At 40.0% G+C, this 13,077-nt stretch overlaps 1 protein-coding gene across 1 annotated transcript in view; it reads right to left on the bottom strand.

Moving 5' to 3' along the window:
- The window catches only part of CNTNAP5 (contactin associated protein family member 5), a 401,323-nt gene that overhangs the window by 159,999 nt on the left and 228,247 nt on the right, over positions 1–13,077 (bottom strand). Inside the window, exon 4 of the mRNA XM_074145684.1 lies at positions 778–925. Within this exon, the coding sequence (XP_074001785.1) occupies positions 778–925 (148 nt within the window). The remainder of the gene's footprint in view (positions 1–777; positions 926–13,077) is intronic.

The raw sequence follows: 13,077 nt of genomic DNA, 5'->3' as shown, positions 1-13,077 counted from the left end.
CCATTTAGAAACAAACTCACAGCCACCTGAGGAACAAATGCCAGGCTTGTGTTTCCTCATTTGTGGACTTGTTCTCATTTTTTCTTTACATTCATAGTCCTCTGTGGTGATAGGTCATACATCTGTAGCAGTACACCAACATAACTTTGTGGCCGAAATGTCCCAAGGCAACAATGTTTATAGGCTGCTCCAAAGTCCATGTGACAAAGCACTGCAGATCATGTCTTAGAACCGTGTCTTAGAGCATCATCACCATGTATTATGAAGAAGAGTGCCAAAAAAACTCTCGTGCAAAAGCAGTTTAAGCACCAGATGAGTTCTCTGCTTTCTGGAGCTATAAGTCATGAGCCTCAAAATAGAAGTACTAGCTGCACAATCTGCAGCATTTCCCTCAATGACTACTTAATTTGCCTTAAAAACAAAAAGAAACTATTTTAGCAAAAGGTGGTACCAGTCCTAAATAAAGCCCTACAAAAGTTCCCAAATAGCACTGTGCCCTCCAGCAGAGCAGGAGGTTTTGCAGTATCTGACTGCCTTGCACTCACAAGAAGCAGCAAATTGCCCTGTGGTGCACTCAGAAAGCTTCACCAGCTGAGGTAGATGGGCCAGCACATCCATAAGCATAAAGGCAAGAACAACTACTGAAAAAATAAATGATGGCTATGTATTTCACATTACAGTTTAACCCATAAATCTTGTGCTGGACCGCTCCCACCGTACTGGCAGCATCAACAAAAAACTCATTGAGAAAACGTGAGTTAAGATGTAGCCACTTACTATAGGAGCAACCGAAGACCTCAACTCTCAGTCCTATCCGCCCATCAACATTCCACTTCAGAGGGACGAAACGCAAGAAGCGGGCTTTCATGGAGTGCAGAAATTTGTGGTGAACCACACTGTCAGCGTTGCTGTTCCCTGTGAAAACCTGGAAGGACAGAGAGCCTTGGTGAGACATTTAGCACTGAGAGGTGACTGCAATACACTGAATTAAGGCTGTGAACTGCCACCCCTCTTCCTGATTCTTTGTCTCATAAATTACTCAATATTATTTAAATGGTCAATTTTCCTTCTAAGTGCTCTGTCTCTTATGCAGGAAAAGGACGGAGACATCAGCACACTGAGCACCTCAGCAGAATGGGGGGACATATGCAGGGAGTTACAAAAGAAGGTTTGTAGGTGGGAATGTTACAGGAGACGCTGCATAATTTCTGCAAACACAGGATGTTTCTGTGCACCACAATATTCTATTGTCCCCTACCATACCCACAGTCCCTTCAGCAAGTGTAGGATGGGGCCCAGTTTAGCCTTTGGTGCATTCAGGGTGGTAGAAAAAGACGGTCACAAGACACTGAGGCTGGCCAGAGCCTGGGAAGATGAAGAGGAAAGTGAACATATAGATATGCCACATAAAACTCAAGCAAGACACAGGAAGAGATGAAAGCTTGAGTCAGTACACAGGAGAGTCAGTCTCTCAACTGCATTTGCAACAAAGAGAGTTAATGCTTGCAAACAATAATAATTTAACTTTTTTTCTTGCCTATTTGATTAATTGCCTGCAACTGCAAGCCAAAATTAATGGCCTTACTCAGAATTATCACTCAACAAGAGGAAATTCTCTCATGGATGAAGAATGACTGCAGAATTTCAAAGACAAACCTTAAGACAAGCATCCAAATTCTGATCTTGCCTGAAGAATTTTCAATTCATCTTTACACCCTTACTCTGTAATATCAGGCTAGAAATATCACAGACTTCCTGCTATCTTCAAAACATTTGAGTAACTCAGCTAGGATTTAAATTTGAAGCTAACAGTCTTGTAAAACATGAAAACCAAAGACAGAACTTACAAAAAAACAGTCTCATAGGAAAGCTGTATTTGTAAGAGGTCCTTTGCTTTGCGAGTGTAAAATTTCATCACAAAAAGTTATAACAGTTTTAAACGCTTCTGCAGTTCAAAAGCTGGTACCAGTCAACTATGCAATACAACTGCAAGTACAAATTGAAATAACCCCAGTAAAACAAACCTACAATTCATTCCTAACAGGTGAAGGATGAGTTATAGGGATTGAGGGTTTCATTCCCACTTTGAAAACAAAGGCTAATTAGCAGCTGTTTAATTTTTTACTCAAATGCAAGCATTCCAACTTTTTCCCAAATGTTGTTAAAAATGGTGTAAAATTTCAAATTTAGTGTGTTCTTTTTGTACTACACCCAGCATGCCATTGCTTTATTAGAACCATATTCAATAAAAAATATCCTTGAACATTCCTAAGGCACAATGCTTTGAAATCATACCATGTTTTTTTCATTTCACCTTAAAAACTCTAAGCTGGGAAAATTCCCTTATATGCAATAAGCCTTATTTTCCACCCAGTCATGAATGCCAAAGACAGCATATATCTCAATTCCTAAAACATGCTTTGCAAGTGCATTTCATTGCTGGTATTGCTTGCCTCTGAAGATTAACAGTTTTACTGAAATGTTCTCTCACAACCTTAGTTACCTCAGTGAAGTGAGGAAGGACTCTTCAAAACATGTAATCTGTAAAATTCCCTTTATTAGGAGCTTATTAGGCTGAAAAAAGTATGTAGTTCAGTTATCCCAACTGTCTCTGAAGCTTTGCTTAACCTGTATCCCTTATTCTAAACTTTTTATGCACAAGATCTTGTTTTCTGCAAGTATTGTGTGATGGTTAAATAACCTCTCACAAATTCAACTAATATAAATAAAAATTTTTGGATAGGGATTCTTGTTGATCTGAATTCAAAGTTAACCACGTACAGCAGTTCAGCAGCCTTGCCCATCAGATATGTTTTGAGGAGTGCCACAAGTAGCACTTCAAGATATCCTGGGCTTACTCATACTGCTTTCCAGATAGGAGACAAATTCAAATTCCAGCAGAGATTATTTCAGAGTTTTTTCCCTTGTATTTCAAATGAAAAATCTTGTTCTTCTCAGTAATGAAACTGTCAGCAGAGACTAAGTCTTACAGTCAGAGGTGTGGCAGCACTCACATTTTTATTAAGACACTCCTGGATGTGTAAGATGGATAAAGGGGAGTGTTGTTTTCTGTTTGTTTGCTTAGAAAGCTGATCCTCTTGGAATCCTGTGATTATTTAAAAATCTCACCTTTCATACGATAAAAAAGAAAGAAGGAAAGAAGAAAAAGAACAGAGGGGGAGCAAAGGTTTTCCAGTCCTCCCAATTGTGAAGAAAAGCTTAAAATGCAGTGACTGGAATGCAAGCAAAAGGTGAAAATTAAGAGAAAAAAAAATATTAAAAAAAAAAAATAAATTACACTTTAATATAGCAATACTGTGAAACAAGGGTCTGTGTTGTTTTTTTCTCATAATCCTCTCATACACCAGACTGTTAATACTGCACATTCCATCACAGGCCCACAAGGTAATAATTTTTTGTTTTATACAAAAAAAGAAAACATTCTGGGAGAAAGACCAAGTTGAAAAGCACAGCACCTCTAGAAATATCTCCTTGCAATTACAAACTAATGGGAACTAGGTGATTTGCGAATACGACTGTGTGCTGAACAGCCCACACATTCCTCGCTGTGATCATTGGGCCCTCGTGGCCACTGGAAAACCACCGAGGCAGTTCATGACCTCTTGTAACTGTTGGTAAGGGCAGTCTTGACACCTCTTTTGCAAACCTGTAAAGGCATTTTTTGCAAAACTTGTGCAAACCGCACACCCAAGCACAACTCACGGGAGCGTCCCCGCTGCTCGCACACAAGAGGCAGCCCTCTGCCTCCGGGCAGATGGTGTGTACCGCACACTTCAGGGACTGCCTGTGCAGTCAAAGGAGCTTTGTCATTTTGCCAGGTAAAACAGAGACAGCTGTACCCCACCGTCTGCAAGCAGACCCAGGTGCCCACCCACAGGCATCTGTGCTAGATAGTTTCCTTTACAACACCTCAAGGAAGAGTCAGAATTACCCACATCCAGCCTCTAGATCACTTGATTCCAAACCTGACGTGCAACTATGGAAAAATGTCCTTCCCACGTTGAAACATCATGTCGGTAAAAATGAACCCTTCAAGAGTCCAATACATCACTTAAAGCAGTGTTTCTCAAGCTTCTCTAATAACCAAAGAGCCAATGAACCTTTGGGGGAAAAAAATCCACGGGCAATGCTGTACCCATTGATCTGCGCCTACGAGACGGTTTTGCCTGCAGCTGGCACATCACTGCTTGCTGCTAACTGTGGGGCATTGCTGTGTATGCTTTTAGGACTGCTTTGATTTTTGCTTCCAACTCCCACTGCTATACAGATCACCTTTCGATGTTTTATGGACCACCTGTGGGCTGTAGACCATTGATTGAATAACACCAATTGCCACAGATGGTCACTTGAAAACTTAGATCCACAGCTGACACAGAAATAATCCATCCATTAAAGAAGATGAAACAAGGATGCAGTACCAGATTTCGTAGCCCTGGAGGTTCAAATATTGATTAACAGCAAACTTATTGGTGAGAATGGCAGAAATACTTCCTCTTGAGAAACAGCCTCTGTTACAACTTGTTGTTGATATGGATTAATTCACAGGACCAAACCAACAAACTAGTGAAGAAAACAAAGGACCTGCATACCACTTCCCATGCAACAGAGTTGCTCTGGGGGGAAGCATAACACTGAAATCTGCGGTTTCTTACAAGCCCTGTAAACACAACAGACTGATGATTTACCTGGGAAATTCTGCTTCTGGCATTCTATGGGTCTTATAAATCAAAAAGGTCCATTAACACCAAATATTACTACCAGCTTCTTGCAGGCAAAAGCTTTTCCCTAGTGCTAGTGGCTCGAAGGTTAACAGCTTGCCACAGGCAGGGCTGTCTCTCGGACCAAGCTTGTTTCACGATGCCTGGCTGCGTACTGCCCTGCTGTGACACAGACCATGGCACTACAGTAATATTTTATGAAGCTTTTTTTATGAGCCAGCAAAGGCAGGTCCCACTGGCACAAAGAGGTGAGGTAGGAACAGCTGCGGTGGTTCAGAGCAGGGTCCGACCAGACCAGTGCCACCTCTTCAGCAGCGGCTGTCAGCACGTAGGGAAGAGGAAGAAGGAAACAAGTATATACAACGCTTTTCCCAGAGATCAACCCACCTGGTTCATGAGTTATACTGAAGCGGAACAAAATAGAATTCCAGTTTTGATGAAAAATAAAACTTTCAAATGAAGTTTAAATCTCAAACCCACCACCGATATCTGGAATTTGGACGTATGACTCCCTCAGGAAAAGCAATGATTCAAATGAATGGGCTGTTTATACAACTTTCCCATTCAAGGAGATCCCAAAAGCTGTTCAAGGGTAGTTCAGGAAAACGTCACGCAACTGTGGTGAAATATGACAGTTGTTTAATAACCCTGCAGACATACATTTGTTTCTCTACCTCATGTATTAATTCAGATCTATGTCAGATCATACCAGTGAGATCTGATGTGCTAAACTTTAGATCACCCTTTGGCCAAACTCTTAGACTGGTCTCCACCCTTAGAAACACAAGTGGAAGTCAGGTACAAGAAAAGCGTCTGCTCATGAAAGCCTAATCAACTCAAAAGACAGTATCAGATGAGGCATGTTATCTCAGCCTCCCCAGCACAGCAAATGGTGACTTATCTACAGAGCTGCAGAAGGTGGTTCCCATGATGACTCTGCTGAATATATTTTGCTCTCCCACTTTGTTAGGCAGGTAACGGGATGGGTTCAAAATGAGTATGCAAGCAGCAACATAGGCACAATCAGCCCTGAGCAGTGAGCAGGCAGACCTGAGGTTAACTACCTTCTAGGGGAGATATTTTAAGACGTATTGAATACTCTCATTTCTACCAAAGTCACTCTGATGAACTGAGCTGAAGAAGAAAAAAAAAAAAATCAGATTACGAATGTGCAGAGGGCACATAACACAGATGTTAGCAATTTACAACGTTTCAACCTTCAGTGAAAGAAATACAAGCACAGAAAAGAGCACTCCACCTTCAAATCTCACCCATGACATAGCAGTATGCTGCCTCCAGTGCCTAAAGAAATAAGGACAGGAGCGCACTTAATTCAAGCTATCCAGCAGCTTAGTGAAGGAACCAAAGTGAGATAAAAAGCAGCTAAGCCTGCAATAAATCCCCAAACTGCAATCCTTAGAGTAAAACAATATCATTCTCCCTCTTAAACTTCCTTACCAGGATGAGCAAGATCAGGAGCTAGGAGTTAGCACTGTGATACAGAACATGCTTCCTGGTGTATACCTCCCAGGACCTCCTCAAATATTTAAGTGCACATGCACTTTAAAGCAAACATGAATTTCCAACTAAGAAACAACAGGAAAACCTGAAACAGGAAGGAGAAAGCATTACCTAGCTTTTCACATTTTCTAGATTGAAATAAACTCTGACCCAAGGATAGCTTTTACCTTCTCCAGAGGCAACAGGATTTTAGTTCTGCTCAAATTTGCATTACCTGGGATGTAACTCAGTGGGGCTATTGAGTGTGGATATTAAATCTGGGTTTTGGGAAGCCAGTGACTGAAACCATGTTACAGTAAGGGCTCTTCGTCTCTGCTTCTATGTGTGGAAAGAGACTGAATGCTACCATGACAAGGACACAATACAGCCAGAAACGCACCATATGGAAACTCAGCAGCCTCTGATTTTAATGGTATGCTGCAGGGTTTTTTTCACATAAAAATTATACTGCATCAGTGCCTGCTAGCAACACCTTGGGCCTGGACAGGTTTGCATTGACTTTTTATACCAATGAAAATTAAAAAATCCATTTAGTTTCTGTTGTGAAACAAAAACAACCATCAGTTCAGGCAATTCTAGAAACTCCCCCTTTCACCTTAGCCCAGCTGTAGAACTTAGAGAGATTATACACAGATAAAAAAAAAACAACCAACCAAACAAAAAAAAAACCAACTCCAAAGTCTAAACGTTCTTCTTACGTTTTATCTTTCCTACATACCGTGCATGTCAACAGTGAAAAATGTTGCTTTGCTTATGTAATGGAAAAAGCCCTGCCCAACACATCAAGCCAGAACTGTTAATAGCCTTTCTGAAGAAATGCAGTGAAATGGCTTTGCTGTCATCTCAATCACCCCATGTCCAGACTGGGAGCTGCTAAAAGCTCCACCTCATTTGGAGGGTGCATTAAGAGCAGCTCTCCAGCCCAGGGGTGCATGTCAAGACCTGGCCCCTGGGAGTTGCCCTCTTTCAGCATGTGGCCTTAAAAATCCTTTTGCTATTAGAGGGGGTCAGACCATGGGGACACGGAAAGGATGACGAGGAGGACTGCTCAGCTCCTTAAAGAGCTGCAGTTCGGGTCTTTGTTTTCATGTACCACACAGCCACATTTGGCACATGGACAGCAAACCTATACATCGTGTTTTCTCACTTCTCTTTCTCAAAAGGCAAGTTAAATTTTCATTCAATTTTCTTTCAACCACTCTCTAAAAATGAAGTATATTTTTACTTCAAGTACAAAAAAGTTGCCTTTTTTGGAGACTCAATAGCAACTTTATGCACTGATTTAAGCTGGTTTCAGTCTGAGCCCAAGAGGAAACAGCTGCCAGCCTGGTCCAGGGACCGGAGGGCGGAATGTGTCCTCTTAGTACACCACTCGCCTCCGAGCATCTCCTTCTACTTCCTGTCTGTCTTTTCTCTTAATGCACCATGGTCTTCACAGCAAAATGCAACCAGTCATTTCTGGTTAACGACCTTCTGAGACGAGTTGCCTGTTTCCAGGTTCACGTGTTCCCTTCCAGGCTGAACACTATGACTCTAGCTAGTCTAAAGTCTATTGTACTTTCAGAAAGAGAAGCCTTCATTCTGCTTTTCTTCTTTCTTATCAGCAGCTACATTTTCCTCTTTGAAACACCCATCTTTGACAAGAGCCTCAAAACCAATATCCCCTGGCACAGAGTCAGAGCTGCTATTAGGGAGGAGCAAGGAGGGGGGAAATAGAAGAGGTATCTGTCAAAATTATCCTCCCATAACATATATCTGAGGAAGTGACAGCTTCCCTTCCCATTCCTCCAGCCCCAATGGGAGAAAAAAAAAAAAAAAAAGTGAAAGTTTGACAAAGAGGTAGTTTAACTTCCCTCTACAGTAAGAATTAAAACAAATGGCTGCAGTACAGCTTATCAAGTGGGGGTCCTACTGGGAAATATGCACTACATTTGATACTGATTGAGGGGCTGACTGCTGTGCTTCAGCAATGCAATGTCCACCTTGGTTCCTAAATACTAGTCGCCTCTAAGCTACTGGCAGTTTCTGCACGTAGCAGAGTAGTCCAGGGGAGAGAAGACACAATTATGTGTCAGTGTCCATACTATTTCATCACTTCCTTGAATAATCTGCTCAGGTGGGAAGGTTATTTGCCTCTAATCTACCCCATTACACTGAATGCATACCTTTTCTCTGGTTAGTTAATTCCCAAATACAGGAAACAAATACCGTTAACAACATCATTAGCCTCAGATAGATGACTGCCCAACATAAACCACATTTATATTAAGGATGTTGTGTATTATCCTTGTGCTAACAGTTAGTAGAAATATTCACAGATTTTCCAATAAAAACCAGATTTTTACACTATCAAAAATTTTTCAAGAGAAAACATTTTTAATTTTTTTTCAAAGACTATACATTAAGACAATCTGTGTAATAATTTGTTTTATGTCTGTATCAATCCAGAAAACATCAGTTTAATGAGAGTGACATTAAAAACACGAAGCTTCTTGGGTCCCTTCAGGATAATGAAACATTTTGATTTAGACCAAAGAAAATGAAACAAAATATTACAGAATTTCTTAATTCTTTGTGCTTTATTTCTTTTCTGTTTCTCTTGTTCTTATTTACCCCTAGAAAATTCTAATTTCTTTTCATGTTTTGGTCAGCAGCACCTGTCAAAATACTAGGTTTCTATACTGGAATGGACAGTCTGATCTCCAAACAGTTTGAATTAGTGTCAATCTGTTTCCAAAGTCTTCCAGACTGTACCTTGGCAAAGTCTGAGATATCACATCCACCAGAGACCATTCCCAATAGGCAGCTTGGGTACGGTGATCTCATTTGAAGAAAAGAGAATTTACCAAATGGATAATATATGAGCTATATCATTTGACATCAGGACTAGAAAATGGTCCCTGTGCTCTTCTATTTACTCGTACAGATGTAGCCCAACTGTCTTATCCAACCTGTAGTTGGTGAGGCTGCACTTCTTCCCAGCAGTGGACCAAGTGCAATTTCCCTGTCCTACTGAGACACAGTGTGCATACAAATGTGATGTTGCATCTCACATATAGTTGCATTTCAGTGATGGAGAACCGATCCCCATCTTTAGTTTTTAAAATCAGCTCTGTCTTTGAAGCACTTGGAGGTGAAGCTGTTATCACTGTTATTATTATCACTGCTACATAAATTAATAATAATGGAAGCAAGAAGCAGCAAAATTAAACCCGTAAATTACAAGTCTCAGCTAAAAGTCGGCAGCTAATTCCTGTTTCTACTCAGCCTCCTGTACTTCATCTTAAAGGCAATCCTACATATAGATAGTATTTTAGGCTATATCACAGCAAAGGATAAATATTTCTCCAGTACCTTGACTAGATTAACCTTAGCCAACAGACTGAAACTGCTCTTTCCACTGCCAACATTAATCATAGATTTCAGCTGTTCTGCATAAATCTCATGGAGACCTTCATGCTTTACATTAAATTAGTGGGATTAACAGTGCAGTGAATGTGTTTATGTCTGGCAATTTTGGTGAACTCTGGGAACCTTCCCTGTATTTAGCTTCATCAAAGCATGTTTAAATAGCTAGCGTTGTACACTTGGTATCTCTCTGGTTATAATTTGCCAGACGGAGCCAGCAAGATGACACCAGAGAGGTGTTAGTTATTCCATGCAACTGTGACCTTAGATGAATATTGTGCTTCATTATCTTACATTATTTCCCTGTTCTGAATTTTGGTGTCATTTTCATTTGGATCAGTAAAGTAATATTCTGTGGAAGAGGATGAACAGGTAGGCTTGATTTTCTCCAGTGTTTTATAATGCACTGAAATACACATGCATACACACATATTTTTTCCTATACGCCTCCTTCTGTATTTTTCCTCTGTTGAATAGGAGAAAGTTCACATCCTAGCCAAGACAACAACAATTGTGTTGTCACAAAAGGCACTCAAAAGGGCACTGTGGACTGATCTCACTGTACTGTTTATCTTACATAGGGTCTTCTCTCAGGAATGCCATCATCAGAAAGTACATAAACATGAGGTTACAAATACTACTAGCTATAGTGATTGCTTTTAAGGTTTGTTATGGTCTGCTTACAAAGCCACCATGTAATTGCAAATTAGAAAAAAATACACCTTTTTGCCCATGTATTTCTCTAGACTTTTTAACCATTCCTTGTTAAACTGCAAATTCTCCTGTGTCAATACACCATGAGTTATACGCTGTATTGGCATTAATCATTACCGCACACTTCAGAGCAGTGAAACTATGCTCGTGTACATCGGCCATAGTCTTGGCCCTAGTGAGTTATATAGATGTCTCTCTTACCACAGGAGGGTTAAATCTAATTGGCATAGCTTCCTCCTAAAAAAGCATAATTGTAATGATTGCAGCATCCTACATTTGAGTCTTGTCATTCCACTTTCACACCGGAGTCCGTCACTGAACTACATTAAATTAATATCCAGGACAGAAAAGCAACTTAAACCACTTCTCTTCCTCCTGAAATAGAGTAAGATGAGATTTTACATCATCTCTGCAGTCATACGGACAATGTCTTCCAAATGCGTGTCTACCCATTAAGTTTCAACCACACATTTTATTACGCCAACCACACCAAAAAATCCCCAGCAGTAGGCTCTGAAGACCATGATATTCTCTAAACTACAGCATGAAAAAAAGTAACATGCTCCTAGTGATCCCAGGAGGAGGCAGCCTGGTATTCTGACTCCGACGTGTAAATTTTGCCTGCATATGCAAAAGTCCTGTAATTGTTGTTATGGTAGGACATTAAATCAAGTCTTGATACATTCAGTAGGTCCAAGATCACAGTTGGCCGTAAATAAAAAGTACTCCATAACTTTAATTTTGGAAGTGAAAAGAAGATGGGAACTGCTCAATGAGTTAGAAATTTTTTGTAAAAAAGCATATTTCAAAATGAGCATGATCACTGTGTTGCTAAACATAGTATTTCTGAGCCTTGCACTATGTGGCAATAGGCTCAGGAGCCTCACACACTGTTTGAGAGATGTAAGAATATTAAGAAAAATAGTTTATTTCTGTATGGACCTGCAGCCCAAGATTTACCTTAATGGATACTTTTAAAGAAATTGAATCAGAGTTATGACTTACGTGAAGGAAAATGGTTTAAGTGAAGGGAACAGGAGAATTATATTTTAAAAATATATGTCAGTAATTTCAATAAAATGCCTCTTAATACCAGAGCGTTCTTTTACCATACTTCTTGCAAGCTGCCCTTTCTCCTTTCTCTTCCATACATTTTTTCCCTAAACCATAGCCAGGAAAGCATTTTAAAACTAGAAACCTTAGGAGTCTCTTTAATGGTACCAACATTTCCCTTTAAATACGGAAAAAGAGATTGGCAGAGGGAGGAAGGAATAAATAAATAAATTTTTAAAATAATAAAAAAAAAACAATAGCTGCTTAACAAGCCCTTCTCCTGAGGCATGAAATCTAGCACACAGGGCTCTTTTATTCTTTTTAATCTCCTGATCGTAGGTAAAAGAAAGGACCCATGAGTTGCATCCATGAAAGAGCTTGCCTTTAAAACAACAATAGAAACACCAAGTATCTTGAAAATATTAAGAGGAGGACGTTGTGTTTATTTTTTTCCCCAAAAGCAGTATGAGTAGCTACACCTTGAAAAGTAACAAAGATAAGAAAGAAATAAGTGTTTTAGACAATGCAACCCACAGAGAGGAAAATTAACCTATTACAGGATTTCCTTTCAAAACTTCTGCATACTGTGAGGCCTGCATAATAAGCTGTGCTAGGATGTGTGTTCACTCTTCAGTCCTCAGCAAGATGAACTCATTTTCTACCAAACAGAGGAGGACTGTGCAAATACGAAAATTTATCTTCTAATGAAGAAGGACACTGTTATGTCCTTAACCGCATCTGCATCTATGCTATAGTCTCATGCACATTTGAACTCATCAGGTTTCTGCAGCATAGTGTTAATGAACACCTGAATTGGTACCCATGCTGAGAAAACACAGCGTTAAGACAACAGTTATTTAAAACATCACTAAATCAACACACTATGACTAAAAGAATATGCAGCGATTCTGCAGGTTCCCAGATCTTTTATTAAATGATATCCTTGGAGAGTCTCAGATTAGCATTCTCATAGAGTTCAATTTCCCTCTATGTTGCTGTTCATATTATTTATTGAGGAATGAATTGAGCCAAATTCTTTATTCTTTATTGCGGAATAGGACAGAAATGGAAAAGACGCACACATTTAACCAGTAAAACATAGTCTCGGGAAGTCAAGTCCCATTTAAGCAGGGCATGTCAATACAGGTCTCCAGGGTTATGTCAAATGTATACATGCTAATTCTGGAAGTCTAACGAACCTGGGAGAATGCCTTGTGCATTTGAAAATAATCCCAGCAGACGTGTTAGTGGAAAGCAGACACTTGGAGGAGGCAGTGCAGCTGCAGGGTACAAATGACTTAAGGACGGTGTGGGAAACACTGGTAAAAGAAAGGTGCTACATTTTAAAAAAAGTTTAGAACCCAACAGGGACAATGAGTTTGATCATCCAAATACTTATATGGATTGAAATTCTCCACATTCGAGTGTTAGATCTGGGTTACCAAGAACATGATCAGGTGATGTTATTATTTCACACAATGGTAGATAAAGCTGTAAAAAAAGATCCATGCCTAGAGAAAACAGACCTCTGTCACCTTTGAATAGGAAGGTATCTACTATAGTGATTTAAACTCCGAATTTTAGAAAAGAGAAATTCACAACTGCTGGAGTTGGTAAGCAAGATACCTAACAGAGAGACGCA

The sequence above is a fragment of the Numenius arquata genome, chromosome 3, assembly GCF_964106895.1.
Source record: "Numenius arquata chromosome 3, bNumArq3.hap1.1, whole genome shotgun sequence".
NCBI lineage: Eukaryota > Metazoa > Chordata > Aves > Charadriiformes > Scolopacidae > Numenius > Numenius arquata.
This window is presented reverse-complemented; position numbering and strand designations above follow the sequence as displayed.